The following is a 25,007-nucleotide window of genomic DNA, read 5'->3' on the forward strand; positions in this document are numbered from 1 at the left end:
AGTGCACATGTGTGGACTGTCTGGCATAGCCCAAGGCCCCCAGGTAAACAGAAATACTCCTAACAGAATATTTAGAGTGCTTCAGGAGCTAGGCGAGGTCCAAGCCTTTCTTTGGGCAAGATTAGTCCTTCACTGCAAAGCCCCTCCTTTGGCCCTTGGCCAAGACTCTTACAACAAAATGGTCACATTTGTCTAAACATCTACATTTAGTGTAGCATTTATATGGCAGAGCAATAGTATTAGTACCAATGTGCCTAACATTTTGGAGGAGTCAGTCTGGGCTAGAAGTAGATTTAAAGAAACAACTACTTTGTCCTATAAAGCAATGATTTACTTTTTATATTTTTGCACTGTTTTGACTGCTCATTTCCTTCCTTGATCCACTGCAATTTGTACCTTATGGTAAACTCAGAGAACTCTTTAGTGTAGAAATTAGCTGATGGTTAACAGCTAATAAGTCCACTTGTTCCTTATGCCAGTCATCTTCTATCGACATTATATGCTGAGGAGGCTTTAATTCCGTTTCCCAATACAATTGATTATCAATATCAGTATTACCGTAAGGCTTATGTACATGAGGTATTGGATCAACAGTGGCAGTTTTATACCATATTACAGAAAGGTAGTAGACATAACCTGAAAAGTAAGAGTTAGTAGATACTGGCGCATTACTAGAATCCCACTCAGTCATTAATAATTGGTCCGGTTCATCTTATTGTATGACAGTATCTCCCAGGGTGGTGTCAGTTCTATCAGGTTGACTTACAGACTTCCATTCAACCTTGTTGAGTCCCAGGAGCAGTGGTTGACTTCATAAACATATGGCTTCACCCTTCCCGGCATCTGTTACAATTGAGCTAAAAGAGTATCATCTCTTACTCTGAGCTTTTCTTAAGGCACCAGTGTTAATATTGGATTTCCCTCATTTCATTACCTATTCGTTCCTTTGCCCTTTGTTACCATTTCTCCTTCTCATTTGTCATTGATTTTTACCTAAACTTTTCCACCTTTGAAAGGGATGTTAGGTTTGGCAACTCTACTGGTCTAGCAAGGTTAATTTTTTACTACACAACTTAGTACTGTACTTTTAAGATCTAGCCATGTTGCTGAGTATACATTTAGTTTATTGCTCCCAGCTACTCTGTGGTATTCAACAGAACCATAATGTTACGTTTTACTTTTTAATTCTGGGAGGTGGCTGCTGACCTTGGAAAGAACAATTTCAGTAAAAAACATATGACCCAGTCATTTCTTAACCCCTTATAATGAGAAAATAGAACTCTTCTTTGAAAAAGATTGACAGCTCAAAGAACAATAAGTATCTTTTTTATAAATTTATTTATTTTATTGGTTGTGTTGGGTCTTCTTTGCTGTGCGCAGGCTTTCTTTTTAGTTGCGGGTGAGTGGGGGCTACTCTTTGTTGTGGTGCGCGGGCTCCTCATTGCCGTGGCTTCTCTTGTTGTGGAGCACGGGCTCTAGGCACGTGGGCTCAATAGTTGTGGCTCATGGGCTCTAAAGCACAGGCTCAGTAGTTGTGGTGCACGGGCTTAGTTGCTCCGCTGCATGTGGGATCTTCCTGGAGCAGGGATCAAACCCGTGTCCCCTGCATTGGCAGGAGGATTCTCAAGCACTGCGCCACCTAGGAAGCCCCAACAATAAGTATCTTAAGAGAAATGATAAGTGATAGAACAGAAAGAATCATTGAGGAGAAAGAAATTATAAAAACAAGAGCTAAGAGAGTTGATATATTTTGAGCTCTTAGAAAGCCTAAAGTCAGAAGTACATTTGGAAGTTTTAACCTCAGAAAATGGAAGGGACATTTTCTTTGAAACAGATGAAGGAAATGGATGAAGATAAATTTTGAGGTAGAAAAGAAGAACGTTGGAGGAAGTTGAGAACCATGGCCTTTTTTTTTCCCCAAAGGGAGAAAGGTCTCTTTTATGAGACTTACAGGGGGAAGTAATAATGTTTGACACTTGAAAGGGAAAAGAAAATTAAAGCGGTAGTGTAGGGACTAGGAGAGGAGTGTGGAAAAGAGAAATTTTCATTGAGAATCCTATTGGTAGTGTGGACTTACCATAACCTTTTCAGCAGAAAGTTGACTGACTTTAAGAATGTTAAGGTCAGGGGCTTCCTAGGTGGCACAGTGGTTAAGAATCCTCCTGCCAATGCAGGGGACACGGGTTCGATCCCTGCTCCAGGAAGATCCCACATGCCGTGGAGCAACTAAGCCCGTGTGCCACAACAATTGAGTCTGCACTTTAGAGCCCGTGAGGCACAACTATTGAGCCCATGTGCTGCAACTACTGAAGCCCACGTGCCTAGAGCCCATGCTCCACAACAAGAGAAGCCACGGCAATGAGGAGCCCGCGCACCACAACAAAGAGTAGCCCCCACTCACTGCAACTAAAAGAAAGCCCACACACAGCAAAAAAAGACCCAACACAGCCATTAAAGTAAATTAATTAATTAATTAATTTAAAAAAAAAAAGAATGTTAAGGTCAGGTTATGTTGTAATAACAAAATCCTAAAATTTCAATGGCGTATCACAACAGAAGTTTAGTTTTTTTCCTTAATGCCGTTTGACAAGTGTTGGAGAGGAAGGGCCTGTGCTCAGCAGAGCCACTCAGGGACCCAAGTTGATAGAGAATTCTTTTTTTTTTTCTTTTTTTTTAAGTATTTATTTATTTATTTTTATTTGGCTGTGTCAGGTCTTAGTTGCCTTATGTAGGATCTTCACTGCGGCATATGGGATCTTTTGTTGCAGCACATGGGCTCCAGAGCTCATAGGCTCAGTAGTTGTGACATGCAGGCTCTCTAGTTCTGGCGCACAGGCTCAGCAGTTGCACCTTGCAGGCTTAGTTGTCCCACAGCATGTGGGATCTTAGTTGCCTGACCAGGGATTGAACCACATCCCCTGCACTGGAAGGCAAATTCTTAACCACTGGACCATCAGGGAAGTTCTGATAGAGAATTCATTTTAATACTTCCAGGATTATTGCAAAGTGGGAAAGAAAGGTGGCAAATCAGAGCACTGGTTTTTAAAAGCTCTTCCCAGAAGTTACACATGGCACTTTTGCTCACATTTTATTGGCCACAGCAAGTCACATGGCTACATGTAACTTCATGGAAGCAATGAACTCACGTGCCCCAAAAGGGAGAGAACCAGAAATACCTGATGGACAGCACTATTGACATTCAGATAGACACTTGGGTTTATGTGCTATTGACAGATCAGTTCAGTGTTACATTTAGGATGAATCCAGGAAGCTTGTAAGGGTTAATACTAGATAGCAAGGAAGTAAACATGCTGTAACCTAGTGAATGGTTCCAGAGCTATGCTTTTATTCTTAAACATATGCAAACTATGTTCATTTGAACTGTAAGTTAACTCCTCTGGTTTCCTTTTATTCATTCTTAGTAACCTCCGATTCTTCTTACTTCCCCTCACCCTATGTTTCTGTTTTCTCTGGTTACTGTCAAGAGTCTTCTGGCTTTAACTCTTACCGTAATACTAAATCTTTATCTTCTGTTCTTTTTCCAGAGTAGTAGGCCCACAGATTTAATTGCCAGCTGGATATTCAAACACCTCAAACTTAATAAAACTGAACTCTTAACTAACATTCCTCTCCCACATTCCCAGTTTTTGTTAAAGAAGGCATAATCTTCCTAATGATGGATTTAAAACTGTAGGGTCATTGTGATTTCTTCTCTTTTTTGTAGCTATCCCTCATCTGTCCCAACATCACTGTCCAAATTCAGTTGTTCATGTAACCTTTGAAATAACACCCTTATTTATCTCTATTTTCAAATTTATCTCATGCAGCTGATGCCGGGTTAATTTTCTAAAGGACAGTGCTACACGTTCACTTCCCTGAACAATAATCTTGATAAGCTTGACTTTTCATGATCTGGCTGCAGTCTATATTTACCTTTTTGTTGTTTGCCGTATGCATGTCACACATTTCCATTTCTCTGGCTCTGTGCTCTTCCCCTGCACTTTGAGTACCTTTATCTCCCATCTGAATCTTACCTACCTTTGAAGGTCCACTTAAAATCTCAAATGCCACTGCTTTTATGATTCCTTCCTTATATTCTCTGCTCACCCCCCACTCCAAGAGCTGGAATTTCCCTGTCTCTGTGTTTCCAAGGCATTTTATCTGTACTGCTCTTATGACCTTGTTACTTATATTTTCTCTTATATGTGTGTGTCATCCTCCCTAAGTCCAGCTACTCTGTTGAGAACTCAGAAGTAAAAGAAATAGTCATTCCTCTAGGGAAGAATGTGTCTTGTATGCATCAGTATATCCATCTACTTTTTTCTCTAAGTTCTTAGATCTTTTTTCATGTGTTGCTTTGGTAGATTTGGAAATTTGTGGAACTTTTTCTACTTAGGATATTCAGAATGTTTTAAGGTGGAGGAGAGAGGATGATTGCACTCTTGGATTAAGAATTAGGAAAATTTATGAAAATAAAGTTCTAAACATTTTTTTTAGAGTAATTCATTATAGAAAATTTGTTATGTTAGCCATGCTTTTCTTGAATCATAAAGCAGTCAACCTGAATCATAAAGCAGTTCTTTATTCATTATGTTGTGGTTTTTAATCTAGATAATAGAACTTGGAGACTTTATCACAGATGTTAAATGAATGCCAGTTTTTAAAAGAATAGACTATTTATTAGTCTGTTTATCAGTTTCAGGCTCAGAGCAAAAGTAAGTATTTTTCCAGAAGTGAATTTCAAAAGTATTTTGAGGAAATCTTATTTTCTTACTCTTGAATATACAAGGAGTTGGGTTTTAATTTGATTTGAACTCAGTAGTGTTCTTGTTAAGCCAGTGTGATGGCTTTGGCATACATAGTGATTTTGGGGACCAACAGAAGAGTAGTTACTTTCCGCAAAATTAAATGACTGCATGTTATTGCATAATTTAATATCAAACCTACATAACATTAGCTGAAATATTCAGGTTGTTAGGGCTTAGAGTTAACCTCAAATTTTAAGTTGGAAATTTAGAAGTGAAACCGTCTGCAGTCAGTAACTGAAGACTCAAATAACTAACTCTAAACTAGTTGTATTTTCCCCCTCTAGACTTCACTTTTAATTAACCATGACTATGTTAGATTCCTTGAAAGTTATTTTTACTTAAATTCAGTGGTCAGGGGACTTCCAGCAGTCCAGTGGGTGGGACTTTGCTTCCACTGCAGGGGGCACGGGTTCAATCCCTGGTCAGCGAACTAGGATCCCACATGCCATGTGTGAGGTGCAGTCCAAAAAAAAAAAAAATTATTAAAAAAAAAATTCAGTGGTCAATGATTTGATTTCCAAAATTTTGAATTCTTTTATATTTTAAGGTAACCAGCTATACTTGGATATTTTTAGGTTCAAGGTAAGGATCCATCAGTGGAAGTCACACAGGACCTTATTGATGAATCAGAAGAAGAACGATTTGAAGAAATGCCTGAAACCAGTCATCTGATTGACCTGCCCACATGTGAACTCAATAAACTTGAAGAGATTGCTGACTTAGTTACCTCAGTTCTCTCCTCACCTATCCGTAGGGAAAAGCTGGCTCTGGCCTTGGAAAATGAAGGCTATATTAAAAAACTACTGCAGCTGTTCCAAGCTTGTGAGAACCTAGAAAACACTGAAGGCTTACACCATTTGTATGAAATTATTAGAGGAATCTTATTCCTAAATAAGGCAACTCTGTTTGAGGTAATGTTTTCTGATGAGTGTATCATGGATGTCGTGGGATGCCTTGAATATGACCCTGCTTTGGCTCAGCCAAAAAGGCACAGAGAATTCTTGACCAAAACTGCAAAGTTTAAAGAAGTTATACCAATAACAGACTCTGAACTAAGGCAAAAAATACATCAGACTTACAGGGTGCAGTACATTCAGGACATCATTTTGCCTACACCATCAGTTTTTGAAGAGAATTTTCTTTCTACTCTCACATCTTTTATTTTCTTCAACAAAGTTGAGATAGTCAGTATGTTGCAGGTAAGTAAACTAAGGTGTTTTTCATAATTTTGTTTTCAGATATTTAGTCCCCATAATAGTTAAGCTGGTGTTCATTTCTTCTTTTTGAAAGATTTCTTTTGCTTACTTTAAATGTACTGTCAAGCATAGAAAATGGGGCTTTCTCTCGTAGTTTTCTGAAAAAGAATCATTTCTTAATGTGACCTTTTATATTTCTAAATGTCCTATCATGCAGCTGGGTTTTTTTTAACTTTTCATTTTTTGCATTTAAAAAATGTGGTATGGTATACATGACATAAAATTCAAAATTTTACAACAATTTTTAAGTGTACAATTCATAGCACTAAGTACATTCACAGGGTTATGCAGCCATCACCACTATTTCCAGAACTTTTTCATCATCCCAAACAGAAGCAGCTGTTTTTTTTTTTAAGTATCTTTTATTCCATTTTGTGAGACCTAGTCATTATTGGGGATATATGTGAGTGTGTGTGCTTAAAGCGTCCCAAATAATTCACATGTGCAGCCAGGACTGAGAAACACTCATTAATTGTCAGTAAATGATAATTAGATTGTTTGCTATGTGAGGTTGATTTTATACTGTCTCCTTGAGTTGTAAAATAGGAGTTTTATACCATATTTATATCATGTTAATTCTTTACACCCCAACTGTGTAGTAAGCATGATTTTGAAGATTTTGCTTTATTTGTGATAGTATACTATGCTATACTCACAGTTTCCTACATAACTGCTTTTGTTATTTCACGGCAGTCACTAAGTTTATTGAGCAGCTAATATCTAGTACTTAGTGTAGTTAGTGGTTTTCAAGTAATGTGTGTGGACCTGTGGGAGTACCTGAAGCCATTTCAGAGAAGTCTGTGAGGTGTTCCCTTTTCTAACTTCATGTCACTTTGAGGCTGTATTTTCTTCATATAATTCAACCAAAACAACATATCACAACAGAGTGAATGCTAAAGAAGAGGTGAGAATCCAGCTGTCTTCTGTAAGCTACTCTTCTTTCTAAATTTTTACAATTTTGTTGATACATTTGTTTCTCATAAAAAATATTTATATGAACATATAGTAGCTTATTTTTTTAATGAAAATTAATGTTTTTAAGTGTCTCAGTTTTAATTATGGTAAATACTGATAAACATAACCCACAATAAAAGCTCTTTGGGGTCCTCAGTAGTTTTGAACTGTTTGAAGGGGTCCTGAGACCAAATAGTTAAGAATGTCTGTCTTAGTACTTACCTATGAGACTCCATTTCATGATACTTCCAACCATTTTTCACTTTTCTATTATTACTTTACTTTTGTATACGATTGACTTCCCAGATCATTCTTTGACCAAGCAGTTTTTCATTATTCCATAGTAATAAATGTGAAGCAAGTTGGACTTACACATAAGGTTCCATTTATAATATATGGGACCTACTTTTTAAAATCAAACCAGGGTGCCATTTCACTTGCTGACAGAAAAAGTTATAGTCTCAGGAGATTGGAAATAGACCCACAGTCAATATAGTTGATATAAAGGACCCAGTGACAGAAGCTCAAGTGTAGCTTTCAAATGACTGCTTTTGACTTCAGAAGGGTTGCCAAATCCATAACAGTAAATCATAAATGCTTTTTTTATGTTTTAAAAAATGTTATGCAAAGTAATATATATTTATAACTTTCTGTGTCATTTTATATATTTTGTCATAGGTTTATTCATGAAAAGTTATACTTATTTAAATCAAGTTTTACTCATTTCTGGTCCATGAGATAAATTTTATGAAATAGCCAGATACTATGAGCTGTTGTTTACTTAAGGTTTACCATTTAGTTATCTCTTATGTGCCAGCCATGACTGAATATTATTTTCAGCAGTGTGAGAAGAAGGCAAGATTATGACCATTGGCTTTAAAGGCCCATTTCCTAAAGCTCATCTCTGAGGTTTCCCTGTAGGCATTAGATGTTTCCACATATCCATCTGGTTAACTAGTATACATATCTTTAGCTTCTTAAATAAGTATTAACCTGTTGTTGCATTAGTTGCATAAGGCAAGCAAAAATGTAAGAATTTTATCTAACTGGACCAAAATAAGGTAGTATAAAAGTACATAGATAACTCCTAGCCTAAATTAGGTTAATTATCTGAGAAATTATATGAAAGCACTTAGGGTGGTCACTGGCTCCTAGTATATACTCTAATAACATGTTGGAATTATCTTAACCATAATAGGGGCATAAGATTTTGGTTAACCTGAATTTTCTAATTGCAGATCAAAATCCCTTGTGTTCAGGATTGAGAAATATACTTTAAAATGTTTTATAAATTAAATTCCAAAAAGCCAGTAAATTGAGGTTATTTCCACACAGACAGCTACAGATTTAAGATCCTTTTCAGAACAAGAAGTTTTAACTTCTCCCTACACTAGAAATGATTAAGGACAGGTATCTCAAATGTTGACATTTTAGCACGTTGCTTAAATTTTCACTATTCCATAGATAAGAGTTGAGCTAAAAATAAACCCAGTAGGATCAGTCGTTTAGTTCTTTTCTGACATATTTTGCAGGATTTCAGCACTGAAAGAGAAATTTCTAACGTTTCATCCCAATTATTAATTTAATATGTCTTCCAACACCATTAAGAAAACAACTTTGCAATGATATGGTTTTGTTTTAGAGGTTTTTGGACTCAAGTGTAGGATTTAACATATTAAATTTTATCTTATTGGATTTGGGCCATTCTAGTTTGTGTGTATATTTTGCTTTGGCTTGTTTCATTTTGAGCTACCTAAGAATCTATCCTGTATTTTATTTTCTGTTGTGGGAGTGACAGAACCTCATTATGCAGGAGACAATGATTCTAAATCCATTTTTGTCACTAGCCAGCTTCTGATAAATCCATTCTTTGGGACGGACTTTTAAAATTAGATTAGGCAATCTCTAGGTAATCTCTGAAAGCCTCATGTAATTCTAAATTTCTGTGTCTACGCATTCTTTTAGAATTTTTAATGGTGAATGGGTCCTGGGTTTGGGATTTTGGTTTTGTGTGTGTGTGCCCATTTTTACATTATTGCAAAGAAAAAAGTTTATTTCAGACTTTTTAGGAGCAGGTCCTCTTCTCCCCTTAAGGTTTTGTTATCCAAAATAGTAGACATGCACAGTTTGATTTAAAATCATTATAATTTATTAAAAGCTCTTGAAATGAAATGGAAGAGAAAAACTAAAGTGATTTAGAGAAACTAGTTTAATTACTTGAAGAACCAGGGATTTAGGGGGAAATTTTCCAGCTATATTTATGATAGGCTTTAAGCTGTCAATCACTCCCTTTAATACACACATTGGAACAGAGTGCATGTGTAGAATGATATCAAAAATAATGTTAGAGATCAGAAGAAAAAATATACTAGAAATCAGAAAGCATTCTCGTAGGAGATGGTAATACTTGAAATTGCATCTGTAATACTCTATGCAGTTCTAGCTGTCAGCACACAAATAATGAGTCATATAAGAATAATTTAAATGGGAAATTGTATTTATCAAAGAACTGAAACTATTTTCCTATGAAAAGATTCTGAAAAAGTTAAAAATCTTTAGACAGGAAAGGAAGCTTTAATCTGGGAGAGATGCAGGAAGATAAAAATTTATAAAAGGTACAAGTTGAGGTAAATGTGTACTTATTCACCAAAATCTAAAATATTGAGACCAAAAAGTGATTTGAGGGATAAGTAAAAGATTATTTATGCAGTTGAACACTCTGAAGGTGGATGATTCGGGCCTCCGTACGTAAGATCCAAAAGGATTTAACAAATAACAAAAGGAACACTATTCTGAATCAAACAGTGAAAGGGGTTATCTGTCAGTGGTGTATCTTTGAATAGCACCAACGGATGCTTAGTGGGAGAGCATGTCATATTTTCCATGATCATACCTAGTGCTTTTCATTCATTTTTTCATATATGCACTACCTTATTTCAGAAAGGCTTTAAGTGATTGATACCACTTCATGGATCATTCACAGTAAGAAAACGGGCAGGTATATTAGCTATATCCTTTATATGTCATGGTTCAATTTTATTATTATCAACTATTTAGTTATCACTATTACAGATATTTTAAGATTGTGCCATTTTAATTAAAATTATTCAAATTATTTCATAAGAGTGAATTTTGAAGATTGCTGCATAACTTTCAGCAGATTTTGATGGAAATCTTCTCTAAAGTGAATATGAATATTCATGTCAGTTTTTTCCTTTGTAATTTAATAGTCCATACTTATTAAAGAAAATTGGAAAATATAGATGAGCAAAAAAGAAAATCACTCATAATCCATCACCAAAAGATAATCACAATTAACATTAATAATCTTATCACTGCCAAAATTCAGTGTTCTTTATTGCCATATTTGTAACTCTCATTTTTCTAATCCAGTATGGACTAATAATGAGATCTTCAAACTTATTTGAATTATGTTTAAATTAAACATAAATAAATAGACCCTGAAAGGGACCTAGAGAGGCTCTCATTTAAGGTAAACAGAGTTTTCATGCATGACCTCTAGAACATCTATTTTCAAAGAGTTCTTTGTAGTTGCAGTTTCTGATTAAATGAGGTATTAATATATCTCTAACTAATATTGAAGGACATAGTCAAGTTTTGAAAATTATAACATGAATATACCTGGAATTTTAGGTTTTGTAATGAAATTGCTATTAGGTTTTCAGCTACTTTTATTATACTTTGTGAAATCATATAAATGAGTATAATTTTATACTTTTGTTAATATTTCATAGTAATTATTTCTTCTCATGTAGGAAGATGAGAAATTTTTGTCTGAAGTTTTTGCACAATTAACAGATGAGGCCACAGATGATGATAAGAGACGTGAGTTGGTAAGTTATTTATTATTGAAATTCACACCCTTAAAGAACACTTACTCTTTTGGCATACACAGCTTTTAATATTAAACTTGTTAATTTAAGAGAAAAATTTGTATAATATGAAAGATATCAACAGATGACCCTTTGAGCAACACAGGTTTGAACTGCATGGTTCCACTTAGACACAGATTTGTTTCAAAAGTAATTATCAGTACTACAGCACTGCATGATCCAGGGTTGGATGTGGAACCACAGATAACGGAGGGCCTACTATGAAGTTAACATGCAGGTTTTTGCTTAGTGGAGGATGGGTCCCCCAACCCCTATATTGTTCAAGGGTAAACTGTATTTAAATATTTATACTATAAAATGATTATTCACAAAGTTTCTAAAACTTATTGTTTTGTATGTCTTAGAAGTTTTTAGAGATATTTTGATGTGGTTTTTTCCCCCCAGTGAGGGAATATGTGCCTTATAAATTACAAAATCAAGATGTGGTTTATGTTAGGACAGAACTACAAACTCGTACATTTTTATGGTTATAGATACATTATTGAGATGCTTTTTTTTTTTTTGAAACAAGAGGAAGGGAGAATCCTTGAATAAATGAATGATAAATAATTTGATTCTTGGAAATGTTTTTCTTCTTTCAAATGTGTTCGTAATCACTTTTTTAAGATATAAACCGTGCTTTGGAGAAAGCAAATGGGGATTGCTTTTTAAAGCAGTTTGCCATTTTTTCAAACCTTGTAATCAGATACTGAAGAAGTAATGAAAGATTGCTGACTTAAAATCAGCCACATCATCTTTGGTATAGTTATTTATTACTTTATAAAATTAGCCCTTTATACTAGGAAATCTCTAATGTTCCTTACAATTCTTAAAAATTGAATTGTGCTTTATGAGGGCTCCCTGAGAACCCAGCCACCATTTATTATAGCATGGTTTCTATGTTCTTTAGGTTTTGAGGAGCCAGGATACCCTGAAAAGTCTAGGTTCCTGAGAAGGGTTAATTCCACACTGTGGTAGATTACATTACAGTTTGCCCCAGAGTTGCTTTTAATGTATGTCACTTTCTCACTATGCTTTCTAACGTTACAGGTTAATTTTTTCAAGGAATTTTGTGCGTTTTCTCAGACATTACAACCTCAAAACAGGGATGCATTTTTCAAAACTTTGGCAAAGTTGGGGATTCTTCCTGCTCTTGAAATTGTAATGGTAATTATATAACTTCTTTTCATGTTTTTGAAATTTCAAATTTGTAATAGATTTATATTGTGGATGGGAAATAATTTTTTATAGTACTGCATATTGAATTTTGTAATTTAGGTTATGATTCACTTGGTAGTGAGTCGTAAAACCTCTTCAGATTTTTATTAACTTAAATTTGTAATATTAATATGTGATTCATATAGTATGGCTTCAAGTGAATAAAAATTCCACGTTTTTATAAGACTTATCTCTTCTGTAACAAAATTAAGTATGTTTCATAGAAACTAATAAAATGCCTTTCCTTTTTAGACCAGTGAGTGGGAGGAGGGCAGATTGAACCAAGGGGGCTCCTGCTGCAATATAGGGTTAAGGGAGTAATTCTCATACTTTTGTTTATATGAGCTTTATCCATTGACATTTATTGTATGAAAAATTAAAACAGAAAATTTTTAAGTATTAACTCATTTTAAGATGATAATTAACCCTTTATATGTTAACATAAATAATGTAACTTTTATGAAAAAATACCTTTTCCAAAATGAAAAAAATTTGGTGAGACAGATGACATTGTTTCACATTTTTTTGCCAATCCCTTTAATGTCTGGCTTAGTAGAAGATAGCTAGAGTCTCACAGCAGCTTCTGCATTTAGTCTGCTATGATATTACATATTGTAGCCTCTGGAAAACCCCACTGTACTTGTGAAAGACTAGAAGTGAAAAAGGCCAATAATGCCGTAATACTTTTTATACTAAGTAATATTGTGAAAATAGTTTTAATCTCATACACTTTTGAAAAGGGTGTTAATAAACCCCGTTTCAGGATGTGATAACCCTTCCAGGGTTCCCTGGGCCACACTTTGAGAACCGCTAAGTTAAGGAATGTTTTCAGAATCACCTGAGGATTTTTAACTTATGAGTCATGTATCCTTCATATACTGATGGGGAAAAAACATTCAGGATCACTACCTTAGAAAACTAAGTTATGGAAAAGAGTGAAAATACCTAGATTGTATTTAAAAGCATCCTCTATAGGGAGAGTCATAAACGGGAGAATCAGTTACTAAGGTGTAACTGGCAAATCCAGGACCAAAGACAGATTCTGGAAAGTTTGAAGTCTTAACTAGGAGACATCACTCATTTTTTGCACATATTTAAATCAAGTATCCTCCCTCCCACCCCCAAAATTTTTCTGCAGCATTTGTAAAGCAGTGCTTTATAATCTTGTGCTGATTCTTATATTTAAATTCTCTGAATGTTTGTGGTGGTAAAAAAAAAAAAAACTGGCGGAAACTAATCATTGAGCTGCCTAAAGTTTTTAATATTGGTAAAAGAAAAGGGTGGGAGAGATTATGTATTTGGATTCCAGTACCATGTCTAAATCCAAAAATTTGTTTGGCACAGACTTGGGAGAAAAAAGGGGGACACAGGCATAACTTTTGTTCACAGTCTCTAAGTAACTTGATTTTCCTTTTATCAGGGCATGGATGATTTGCAAGTCAGATCAGCTGCTACAGATATATTTTCTTATCTAGTAGAGTTTAGTCCATCCATGGTCCGAGAATTTGTAATGCAAGAAGCCCAGCAGAGTGATGACGTAAGTGATAATGCTCTGGTTCTATGAGGATTACCTATAGAATCGTATTTGCAAACTGTTGAGAGAAAAGGCACAACAGTAATTTTAACCTTTTATGAAGAATAATAATAGGTTTCTGATCAGTTGTAACTTTAGCAAGCCCAGAATACGTGGCAGTTGATTTGTTTGTTGTTAAAAAAATTCATTCAAACTAGTATTGAGATAAATAGATTTAATGAATCAAATTCTTAGATGTTGTTTTTAAAAAGGGTTTCAAGTACTAATGAAATATAATTCTAAACCTTTAGGTCAGGCACTTATCTAGTATAACTAAGAAGTTGCTTTTACGTGTTCAGATGTGTCTATTTTTTTAGTGGGGATGAACATTTAATAATGAAACCAATGTTGTGTTTTCCCACTATAAAAATATTTAAAAGTTTCCCCTTAAACTATTTTAAAAACAAAATGAACATAGAGCTGTAATTGAAGTACCCTTTCTTATATTAAATATATTAGTGTTAAGTAGAAAATAACTAAAATACAATTATGTCCCTTCTTAAAGAAGGTTTAGATTCCCAATGTTAATTTTATCCTTTTATGTTTTTTTACTATTGAATTAAACTATAGTTGGTCTTTTGTTTATTTTGTTTTGTTTTTTTTTTTCATTTTTTAATCCCACACATCACTAAAGGTGAAGCAATAGAAGTGTTAATTTCAAAGTTATCTTTTGTATTTAACCACTGAGCCACTAGGGAATTCCCTGTGTTGAGTATATTTGAAAGTTTAAAAAATCCAAATGATGCTAAATCTGACTTAAAATAATGAAAACCTAGTGGCTTCTCTTGTTTGCCGAGCACGAGCTCTAGGTATTCGGGCTTCAGCAGTTCTGGTATGAGGGCTCAGTAGTTGTGGCACGTGGGCCCTAGAGCGCAAGGGCTTCGGTAGTTGGGGCACGTGAGCTTAGTAGTTTTGGTGCATCGGCTTAGGTGCTCCGAGACACGAGGGATCTTCCTGGACCAGGGATCAAACCCATGTCCCCTGCATTGGCAGACGGATTCTTAACCACTATAGGGAAGTCCCACTATAGTTGTTTTATATGTTTTATTTTTAATTTCTTAATGTCTACTTAGATTTTTACATTTAATCTTTGTTAGATATTTCCAGTGGTTTTTTTAAAATAATTTAATTTTAGAATCAGTTTGGGCTAATGCTATTGTTTAAGCAGTAGAAAAGAAATAGAAGAAATATTTTGTATTAAGTATATATATTTTTTATTATTATTATTATTTCTGCTGCATTGGGTCTTTGTTGCTGCATGTGAGCTTTCTCTAGTTGTGGCAAGCAAGGGCTACTCTTCATTGCAGTGCTCAGGCTTCAGTAGTTGTGGAGCATGGGTTCTAGTGCCCACAGGCTTCAGTAGTTGAGTCACATGGGCTCAGTTGCTGCACGGTGAGTGGGATCTTCCTGGACCAGGGATTGAACCCGTGTCCCCTGCATTGGCAGGCAAATTCTTAACCACTGCACCATCAAGGAATTCCCTGTGTTAAGTATATTTTAAAGTGTAAAAAACCCAAATGATGCTAAATCTGACTTAAAGAAATAAATATCTAGTTTATTAATCAGTCTGTAGTCTCACTGTTGATATTCTTATCTTAGTGCCATCCTTTACGAAAGATAACTTTGAAACTCACACTTCTATTGCTTCATCCTTAGTAATGTGTGGGATTAAGAGCATTCATCATAAAATCTCTCTGACTATTGTGAGAATAATAACTTACTTAGAATTTTAAAGCTTTTATTTCTGTTTTCATTGGAAATATTTCCTTGTTTACATTTAATTGATGCATGAGACACGGGGAAGCAGTTACTGATATTTTTAACAATGAAAAGTCCTGTTTTAATTTCTCTTTTTCCTGTAGTCACAGTCTTCAAGGTCTTTCATTTCCCTGAATTTTCTGAGGTCTAACAATTTTCCAATTTAAAATTTTTGTTGCCTTAAAATAACTGTTGATAAAATGAAGATAAATTACTTATTTTTTAATTTAATTTCCAAAATTAAGGATTCTGCATGCTGAATTCTATACTGAGTTGGTGGTAACATTTAAAAGAAAGAAGAAATAACTTACTGTGTATGCGGTGGGCAGTTGATATTTTGATGCTGTCTTAAAATAAATGCATAGCATTTAAACTTTTCTTTCTAGTACTATGGTAGCAGATTTAATTTTAGGAACATGGAGTACAGTATTAAAATGTGTGTTGAGACACAAGGAAATATCAATATTAACTTTTTTTTTTCTATAGTCATTATTTCTAGCCAAGCTGGAAGGATAGATTTAGCAATAATTGCTGTCTTTTTGCTACAAATTTCACACATTTTTAATGCTAATGGCCTTTGAAACATTCAGTAAAACTTCTTTTAGAATCTGACTGGATAAGTAATACAGCTACTGTATTACTACTTATTTTGGCAAGTATTTTCAGTGTACCTCTCACTTATGAATTTTTTTGGTAAATTTTTTCTAGAATTGTACACGTGGAATTCACTTCAAAATAATTCAGGAGAGTGAAATTTACCATAATAAGAAATTTAAAATAAATACATAAGCTAATCTCTATGGGTTGACTATTCAGTATTTTGCTTTGAACATATCACATTTTATTTCTTAAAATTGTGTCAATTTTTAACTTTTTATTTTGAGGTAATTAAAATTTACCAAAAAATTACAGTAATAGTACAAAGAACTCCCATATACACTTTACCCAGATTTCCAAATTAACATTTTATTTTTCATTTGCTTTATCATTGTCTTTCTTTGCTTGTATTTGTATACACATCTTTGCATACATAAATATATAATTAGTTTTTTTGAATTGAGGAAAAAGGTACAGAAATGATGGACAATGCTCCTTTACCCCTATTCGATTCAGTGTCAATCTACTAAAACTCTACATTAGCACTGTATAATTGTCAAAGACAGGAAATTAAATAACATTTTACAATGTTATCTAACTACAGTCCTAATTCAGATTATGTCAGTTGTCCCAGTAATCTCCTTGTTACCCAAGACAACAATGAAAACTTTCTGGTCCAGTATGTGGTGATTTGGATTTGTCTGATGTTTCCTAATGATTCATTTCAGGTTATTTCTTTGTGTCAGGAATGGTACAGAAGTAACATTTCTTTCAATGCATCATACCAAGAAATCCCACCAACTTTAAAAAATGAGCTTAAATTTTCTTTGTCCAGGCTGTTTTGCCATTTCACAGACTGAAGAAGTTAGATCATTAAGTTCTTCTGTAGAATTTGAAGAACTATTGTTGCTGTCTTAACACATCAGAATGGATTGAAAAAAGTATTGGTTCTGTCATACTTGTTAGCCTTCATTCAAGTAGCTGCAAGAGCAGATTTCACATGCATGAGCTTTTTTTGTGATTCTTAAATTTAGATAGTTTTTTTAAAAACTGGTAATGTTTCCACAACATCCATTAGTTATTTTTATCCTGCTACCTCAGAATAATCTTCCTGCTCTTGCCATTCTTTCTTTCATCTCTTCTATTTACTATATACATGGAATCTCGGGTACACAGATTCTAATATTTTCTTGATCTTACCAGAAAGTGTCAGTACAAATTTTTCATGTAACTTTGTCATGAAAACATGACATTTAGCCACTTGGCTAACAGTGACTGTGTAATGCCATAGATTATAAAATATATCTCAACATCAAGAAGTTAAAATTTTTAAGAAATCTGTCTTAGAGGCAATGAAATAAAGTATGTTCTTTATGTTTCCCAATCAGAAAATAGAGATGCCAGCTGATAATCTGGATAATCTCTGAATTCCATTTGTAGATACCCAGAACTTTCCCTCTGTTGTTGATTATTTTTGGCAATGTTGAAACATTCTTAAACCCACTTAAATGTACTTTAAAACAAAAGATTAATATGAGGTTGGAGAGTGATGAAACCAACAGGAGTATCATTTCTCTAAAACTTGATTTAGAAACAGCTGAAACTTTGAACTATCTCCTAGAAATTTGGTTAAACTCACTTAAGTGTTGCTATTTAGATGAAGGATGGCAAACTTTTCTTAAAGGATCAAAGGGTAAATCAGATTTGGTAGGCCCTTCTGGTCTCTGTTGCCACTACTCAACTCTGCTACTTTAGTATGAACTGTCTGTAGTCAGTTTGAAAGTGAATAGGTGTGGATATGTTCCGGTAAATGTTTTACTGTAAAACTATTTACAAAGTGAGCAACCAGCCAGGTAGTTTGTAGTTTAATGACCCCTGACTTAAACCCCAGAATATTGCAAGTAAATGATGGTAGCATTTAGAAGCTGGTTCTAAATTAAAGGTTGTGATTGCAAAGCTACTATGGTTGTATAAAGAGAAGTAAAACAAAGAGACCACGGGAGTAAGCAGGCATTTATGGGAAAGGAGTTATTGGGCCCTTTTAAAACTATTAATTTAAGAGAGTGTTCTCTAGAATAGATTTTGGTCTCCCAGCATTAGAATAATTTCTCTGGGTTTACTCTATAATGGTTTGTTTTCATATCAAGTCATAGTTTGACATCCGATGAAGGAATTTTCTTGTAGTTTGTCTTACATCTCCATTATTTTGCTGTAATGCTTAAGCATGAGTTTTCTAGGCATATTAATGCCATTGTTGGAGAAGCAGGTTAAGGAAAATCAGATTTGTTTTAATTTCAACAAAGAACTTTAGCAGGCAGTTAGAAATGCTGGCTTGAATTTTGAGAGTGGTATGACTTTAGTGACCACTGGACTTTAGTTCCATTGGAGAAATAGGCATGGAAGAGTTATTAATGAGGTCAGTTACATATTTAGCTATTAGCTGTACAGCAGTTAGAGGCTGGGTCTTTTAATTTAGCTATTGGCTTTTGTTCACCAAGCTTGCTGAGAAAATGAAGCATGTTTTACAGACAACTTACAATGCTGGTTCATTGATGAATGTTAAATCATTTGTTACATTTCTTAGGAACTACTTGTTCATTGCCTCTGAAAGCACATTATTACTTTGAAGTGGATTTAGTCATGCATTGTAGTAGACTAATTTTAATTGTTTGCGGAGGTGAATGTACCTCTGGGATAAGACTTCCTTGCTATTCCATGCTGCTCCATACAGCATAATCTCAGACGCATGGATCTTTAGAAGTTGATTTTTACTTAGTTTGCAGAATCCAGTAATTAGTAATAATACCCAACATGTATCGTAGGGCTCATCACATTTGTTACCCATCTCTCAGTATCTTTCATTGGCTGATGTCTACTGTATTACCAATTGTAGTCTCATGTATTTACTCTAGGTTTTTGTTGTGTGAGGTAAAAGAGTAAATCTGGTTCCTGTCACTTCATCTTGGCCAAAAGTGGAAGTCTGATTCGATGGTTATTTTCAGAGCAGATTTTATTGCAAAAGATTGGCCCTTGAACAGTTTGTGGATTTGTGTCTCTTTTGTGTTACTTACTTTAATAACTACTCATGTTTTGTTAAAATGAGACTTCAGAACACAAAAAATCTGACACCAGGATAAGACTTTCATATCATTGAATGTGGCAATTGGTATTATTGTGCGATATTCCCATTTTTGCCACCTTTCTCCTCTCTCTGTTTTTTTCTTTGTCTCACTATCCTATTTTTTCCTTTACCCGTCTTCAACAAATAAGCTGTAATAAAAGACTTGAAGAGTGCTGTTCAGTTTCTGTGATGATGGAAATGTTTATTCTTTAGCCATTCAACAAGGTAGCCACTCACTACCTGTGGCTATTGAGCACTTAAAATGTAGGTTGTGTGACTGAGGAATTACTGCTTTTAATTTAAACGGTCACTTGTGGCAAGTGGATATCATATTGGACAGCACAGGGTTAGAATATTTACTACCTATACAACCAGTCTAAGGAGTGAATCTTTTATCTTGTAGCTATTTTAAGCAAAGAAATGTCTTGACCAGGTCCCTATTTTAGAAAGATATTTCTAACAGCTGGAGATAGCTGGAGAAAGAAGGCCTAACCTGTGACAGAAAAAAAGGAAATACATAAGAAATAGTGTCATTTATGAATGATATAAATGGCTTAATATATCAGCAAGATGAGGAGTGAGGTCAGCAAGATGGCAGATAGGAAGTTCCAGCCCTCATGCCCCCAACAGAAACACCGATTGAACAACCATCAACAGACAAGAATACCTCCATGAGACTTGCAAAATCTAGATGAGAGCTGTCAGGGAAACTTGACACCACCAAAGAAACAAAATTAAGTTCCAGTAACCAAAAAAAAAAAGAGAGAGAGAATTATGAACTGCCTAACAAAGAATTCAGAATAATTGTGTTTAAGAGGTTCAGTGAGCTACAAGAGAACACAGATAACTAAACAAAATCAAGAAGACAACACGTAAACAAAATGAGAAATTCAGCAAAAAAGAAACTAAAAAGGAACCAAAAGAAATTCTGGAGCTGAAGAGTACAGTGACTAAACTGAAAAAAATCAGTAAAGAGCTTCAACAGCAGACTCGAATCAAGCAGAGGAAAAAAATCAGACAACTTGGAGACAGGCCATTTAAAATTAATCCAGTCAGAGAACAAAAAGAGAAAAGAATGAAAAAGAGTGAAGAAAACCTACATGAATTATGGGACACCATACAATAAAATAATATATGCATTATGGAAGTCTCAAAGAAGAAGAAAAAGTGACATAAAATATGTTTTATCTAAAGAAATAATGGCTAAAAACTTATCAAACCAAGGGAAAGATAAGGTCATTCAAGTATATGAAGCTCATATGTCCCCAAACAGATTCAACCCAAGGTCTTCACCGAGATACGTTATAATAAAACTGTCCAAAATCAAAGACAAGAGAGAATTTTGAGAGCAAGACAAAATAACTCATCACATACAAAGAAAGGCTATGAGCAGATTTCTCAGCAAAACCCTTTCAGGCCAGTAGAGAATAGGATGATATATTCAAAGTGCTGAAAGAAAAACAAAAACAAAAACTGCCAGCTAGGAATACTTTACCTGACAAAGCTGTCCTTCAGAAATAAAGAAGAAAAGACTCCCAGACAAACAAAAACTGAAGGAGTTCATCAAAACTAGATCTGCCTTTTACGGCATGCTAAAGGGAGCCTTTCAAGTTGAAGTGAAAGAACACTGAACAGCAAAATGAAACATATGAAAGTGTAAATCTCACTGTGAAGGTAACTATATAGACAAATACAGACTAATGGAATAATCTAATGGTGGTGTGTAAATCACTTTTAATGCAGTAGAAAAGGTAAAGACAAGGTATTATGAATAACTGCAACTACAAAAATTTGTTAATAGATACACAATAAAAAAAAGAAATTCTGATATCAGTAACATAGTATGTGGGTTGGGGAATAAAAGTGTAGAGTTTATATGCAATTGCTGATGAAAGATTAACGTCCAAAACATGTAAGGACCTCCTACAACTCAATAGCAAAAAACCTGCAAATGACAAAATTTAAAAATGGGCAAAGGAACTGAATAGACTTTTTTTTTCAGAGTAGACATAAAAATAGCCAACAGGTACATGTAAAGGTGCTCATCACCACTAATCATCAGGGAAATACATATCAAAATCACAATGAAATATCACCTCACACCTATTAGGATGGCTATTATCAAAAAATCAAAAGGTAACAAGTCTTGATATGGAGAAAAAGAGAGCCCTTGTGCACTGTTTTGGGCATGTACCTTGGGGGTACATGGAAAACAGTGTGGAAGCTCCTCAAAAAATTAATAGAGAACTACCATATGATCCAGCAGTCCCACTACAGATATAAATCCAAAGGAATTGAAACCAGGATCTTGAAGAGATAGCTGTTCTTTCATGTTCACTGCAGCATTATTCATAGTAGCTACGACATGGGTGCAACCTGAGTGTTCATCTGCAGGTGAATGGATAAAGAAAATTTGTCATATACATACAGTGGAATACTGTTCAGCCTGAATAAAAGAAGGAAATCCAGCCATTTTTGACAACTTGGATAAACCTGGGGGACGTTATGCTAAGTGAAATAAGCCAGACACAGAAGGACACAATACTACATGATACTGCTTATATGAGGAATATAAAATAGAGTCATAGAAAGCAGAGAGTTTATATAATGGTGCTTGCCAGGGGATGGGGAATAGAGGAAACAGGGAGGTATTAGAAGATACAGAGTTTCACTTTTATAGGATGAACAAGTCCTAGAGATCTACTGTACAACATAGTACCTATTCTTAACCACTGTGCCTCCAGGGAAGTCCCTCCTTGGAAGTTCTCGATTAACCAAACCAGCTGCCCCTGGTTCTGTTCTCTAAAGAATTTCCCTTGCCCATTTTCTTCTAAAGCTTAGGTTCCTTCCCTGAGGACATTTTCAGCTGTGGCTACATCTGAGATAGGCAGTGGAAGATGCCTTTCCTCCAGGGCTTTATTTTGTGTTGTAGCCTATTTTCTGCTGGTGTGAGTTCTCTGGCCCAGTGGTGGTCTTAGAGATCAAACAGTCAGACTGTTGCTTATTTTAAAACTTTCTTGACAGTTAAGCTTCCTCTACTATTTAGTAGGCTTCCAAATTATTTGCTTCTTGTGTATTCTAGAGATCTTATCTAAGCATACTTTTTAAACCTGAAGGTTCCCATTTACCTGCTGACCTCTGTGCCCTTACTTTCTCTCAAGCTTGGGTACCTTAAAAAGTTCTAAAGAATAGCGTTCAGTGGTGCATATACCTTTGTCAAGGAAGTCTTAACATGTCTTTGAGAAAGGCAGATTTTATATCCTGAAAAGACTATATAGTTCTCTGTAGCAGTCTGTTTCACTATGAAATATATAAATTAGCTTTTTTCACTTCCACAGGTTATGGGACTTTCAGTCAGCACAGGTCATTTCCCTTTTATCTCTGCTTGTAGACCAGCAGAATTTGGCATTGGTACTTAATGGAGGCAGGATTTTTAAGAAACTGCATTTGAGAGAGAAGTACATTTAAAAGTATATATGTTGAAGTATCATTTCAGTGTATGAGCTATACCTTTAGAAGTCTTTCTTGCAACTGTGTTTTCATTTAGATGTAACTTAAATTCATCATTTATTTTGAATGAAACTATGTAAAAGGATTATATATCATTGAGCAAATTATCTGAGCCCCTAATTAACTGGTAGAATCCAAGTTGTATACATTGATATGAATTTAAATTAAGTACCATATCATCATTCTGAAGAAAGCTCACTGGCTGACACCTTTTTGTAATATCTTAACATTTTATATGTGACATACTTTGCTGAACATACCAGAATAAGAAACAGGAGCAGATTAAGGTGGTATTTGCTCTTTCTCCTGTAACTGTAATAAGGCTTGAGTCTATTAATGTAGCTCTGTGAATTATATTTCATAATTCCTCTTTGAAGAAATTTCATTGTTTCTGATGCCATAACAGAATTATTCATTGATGTTCAAATTTTGAGACATGGTAGAGGGTAAGATTCTAATTTTAAGCAGTTAAGTTGCTATGACATGGTTTTTGATGGTTCTTCATTGCATTTAATATCACAAACAATTTCACAGGGAAATATTTTTGGATAATACAGTGTGTTAAGTTTGGGAGAGATTAGAAAAAGAAAATAATTACAAAAAGTTTTTTATACTGAAACTTCCCTTTGATTATTTTACAAAATTCTCCCCATTCAACAGTTTTATCTTCATTCCATGCAATTTCCTTATTTCATCTCTTTCAGTTACTACCTTTCTTCCCCCAGTAATAAACCTGTTCTCAAGTCCACTGAGTCCATGGCAAAACTTCTTCCTTTGACCTGAACCATCACTTTGTATCCTACTTTAATGCTTAAGAGATCTACTTTTAAAATACAGGCAGAAAGCAAATAAATTTTGTATGTGCAAAGCTACTTTGTAGCTCTTTTATATTAAGACCAAGAGCATGTTACTGATGTAATAATAAAGTCTGTTTGGCTGCTTTAGATCATTAGATAACACAATGTATACCCATTTGCCTCCTGTGGAGAGCTATGTCCTGGGTTATTTTTTTCTCATATTTTTGCGAGAAAGGATTTTCTTATTAGAAGCTGATATGATCTATGTTCCTGGGTCACTTGATGCATGTGATCTTGGGTGTAGTCAACTTCTAAATTCATGCCTGAGGCTGAAACCTGGACTGAGAATATGTTAGAACCTCCAGTGAACAAGAATTACTGGTAAATGATTTTGTTTCCCATTGCCTATATTGATGATATTGTAAGCTGTCGTGTGCTCTGATTTTTGTGTTGTTTTGCTTTTGAGTCGATTTCTTTTTACTCTAGTGTGTATATGGAACTTTGAAAACATTAGGACAAAAGGCTTAAATAAGTTCATCCATTCCTTGTTTTTTTTTTTTTTTTTTTTTTTCTGTATGATTCTGATTCTATTCTTTCAGCTGTTATGTTTGTCTTATATCCAAACCAGGTCTCATAGAAACACATTTTCTTTCAGGATATCCTTCTCATTAATGTAGTAATTGAACAAATGATCTGTGATACTGATCCTGAGCTAGGAGGTGCTGTTCAGTTAATGGGACTTCTTCGTACTCTAATTGATCCAGAGAACATGCTGGCTACAACTAATGTAAGAAATTACTCTGCGGTAGAAACGTTTTGGTCTAGTCAGTTTTAGATGATTTTATATACAATAAGTTATGTATAAATATATAAATATGTAAATATTAAATATTTGAAAATTTGTACAATTTTGCAAAACAAATATACATTTGTACACTCAGTATTCAAGTAGCAGTAATATTCCTCTAGCAGTTATTTTTGTGGCAAAATACAAGATTGTAATCTGCTAAAATCTTGGTAAAATGTTAGCACTTCTATTTATGACCCTTGGCCTCTGTATTTTAACATCTTAAAAATTAAAACACTGCGAATATAATTGACACTGCTGAACTGTAAACTGAAAAATGGTTAAGACGGTAAATTTTGTTATATGTTTTTTATCACAATAAAAAAGAAAATAATGTGTACCAAATGATCTTAACTGCATAGTGAAAGGAGTCATTACAAAAAAGGACTTAAGGAAGTATTGCAAAATATTAATAGTAGTTATCTGAAAATGCTGGGATATTTCTCCTTTATAGAATTCCCCCAAATTTAGAGAAAATGTATATTATTTTTAAATCATTACAAGGTTATAGAACCAGTTATATAAAAAATAATGGCCTAAAAATCAAAAAATTATTTTCCAAATTTCCAAGTAACAAATTCTTAAAATTTTTAAAAATCTAAAATCTGTAACATTTCTAGTGGCTTGATAAATCAACTTGGTGTTTTGTCAAATTTAGATACACTGTGAAATCTG

At 34.4% G+C, this 25,007-nt stretch overlaps 1 protein-coding gene across 3 annotated transcripts in view; it reads left to right on the top strand.

Moving 5' to 3' along the window:
• PPP4R3B (protein phosphatase 4 regulatory subunit 3B) overlaps positions 1-25,007 on the top strand; it is a 63,542-nt gene that overhangs the window by 14,063 nt on the left and 24,472 nt on the right. For 2 of the 3 annotated variants that reach the window (XM_057743584.1, XM_057743583.1), the window contains exons 4-8: positions 5,384-6,007; positions 10,795-10,872; positions 11,962-12,078; positions 13,550-13,666; positions 24,141-24,272. In XM_057743584.1, coding sequence (XP_057599567.1) covers positions 5,384-6,007; positions 10,795-10,872; positions 11,962-12,078; positions 13,550-13,666; positions 24,141-24,272 — 1,068 coding nt within the window. The remainder of the gene's footprint in view (positions 1-5,383; positions 6,008-10,794; positions 10,873-11,961; positions 12,079-13,549; positions 13,667-24,140; positions 24,273-25,007) is intronic. The other variant, XM_057743586.1, reaches the window with a different exon arrangement.

Source organism: Hippopotamus amphibius, chromosome 7 (assembly GCF_030028045.1).
Source record: "Hippopotamus amphibius kiboko isolate mHipAmp2 chromosome 7, mHipAmp2.hap2, whole genome shotgun sequence".
Taxonomy (NCBI): Eukaryota; Metazoa; Chordata; class Mammalia; order Artiodactyla; family Hippopotamidae; genus Hippopotamus; species Hippopotamus amphibius.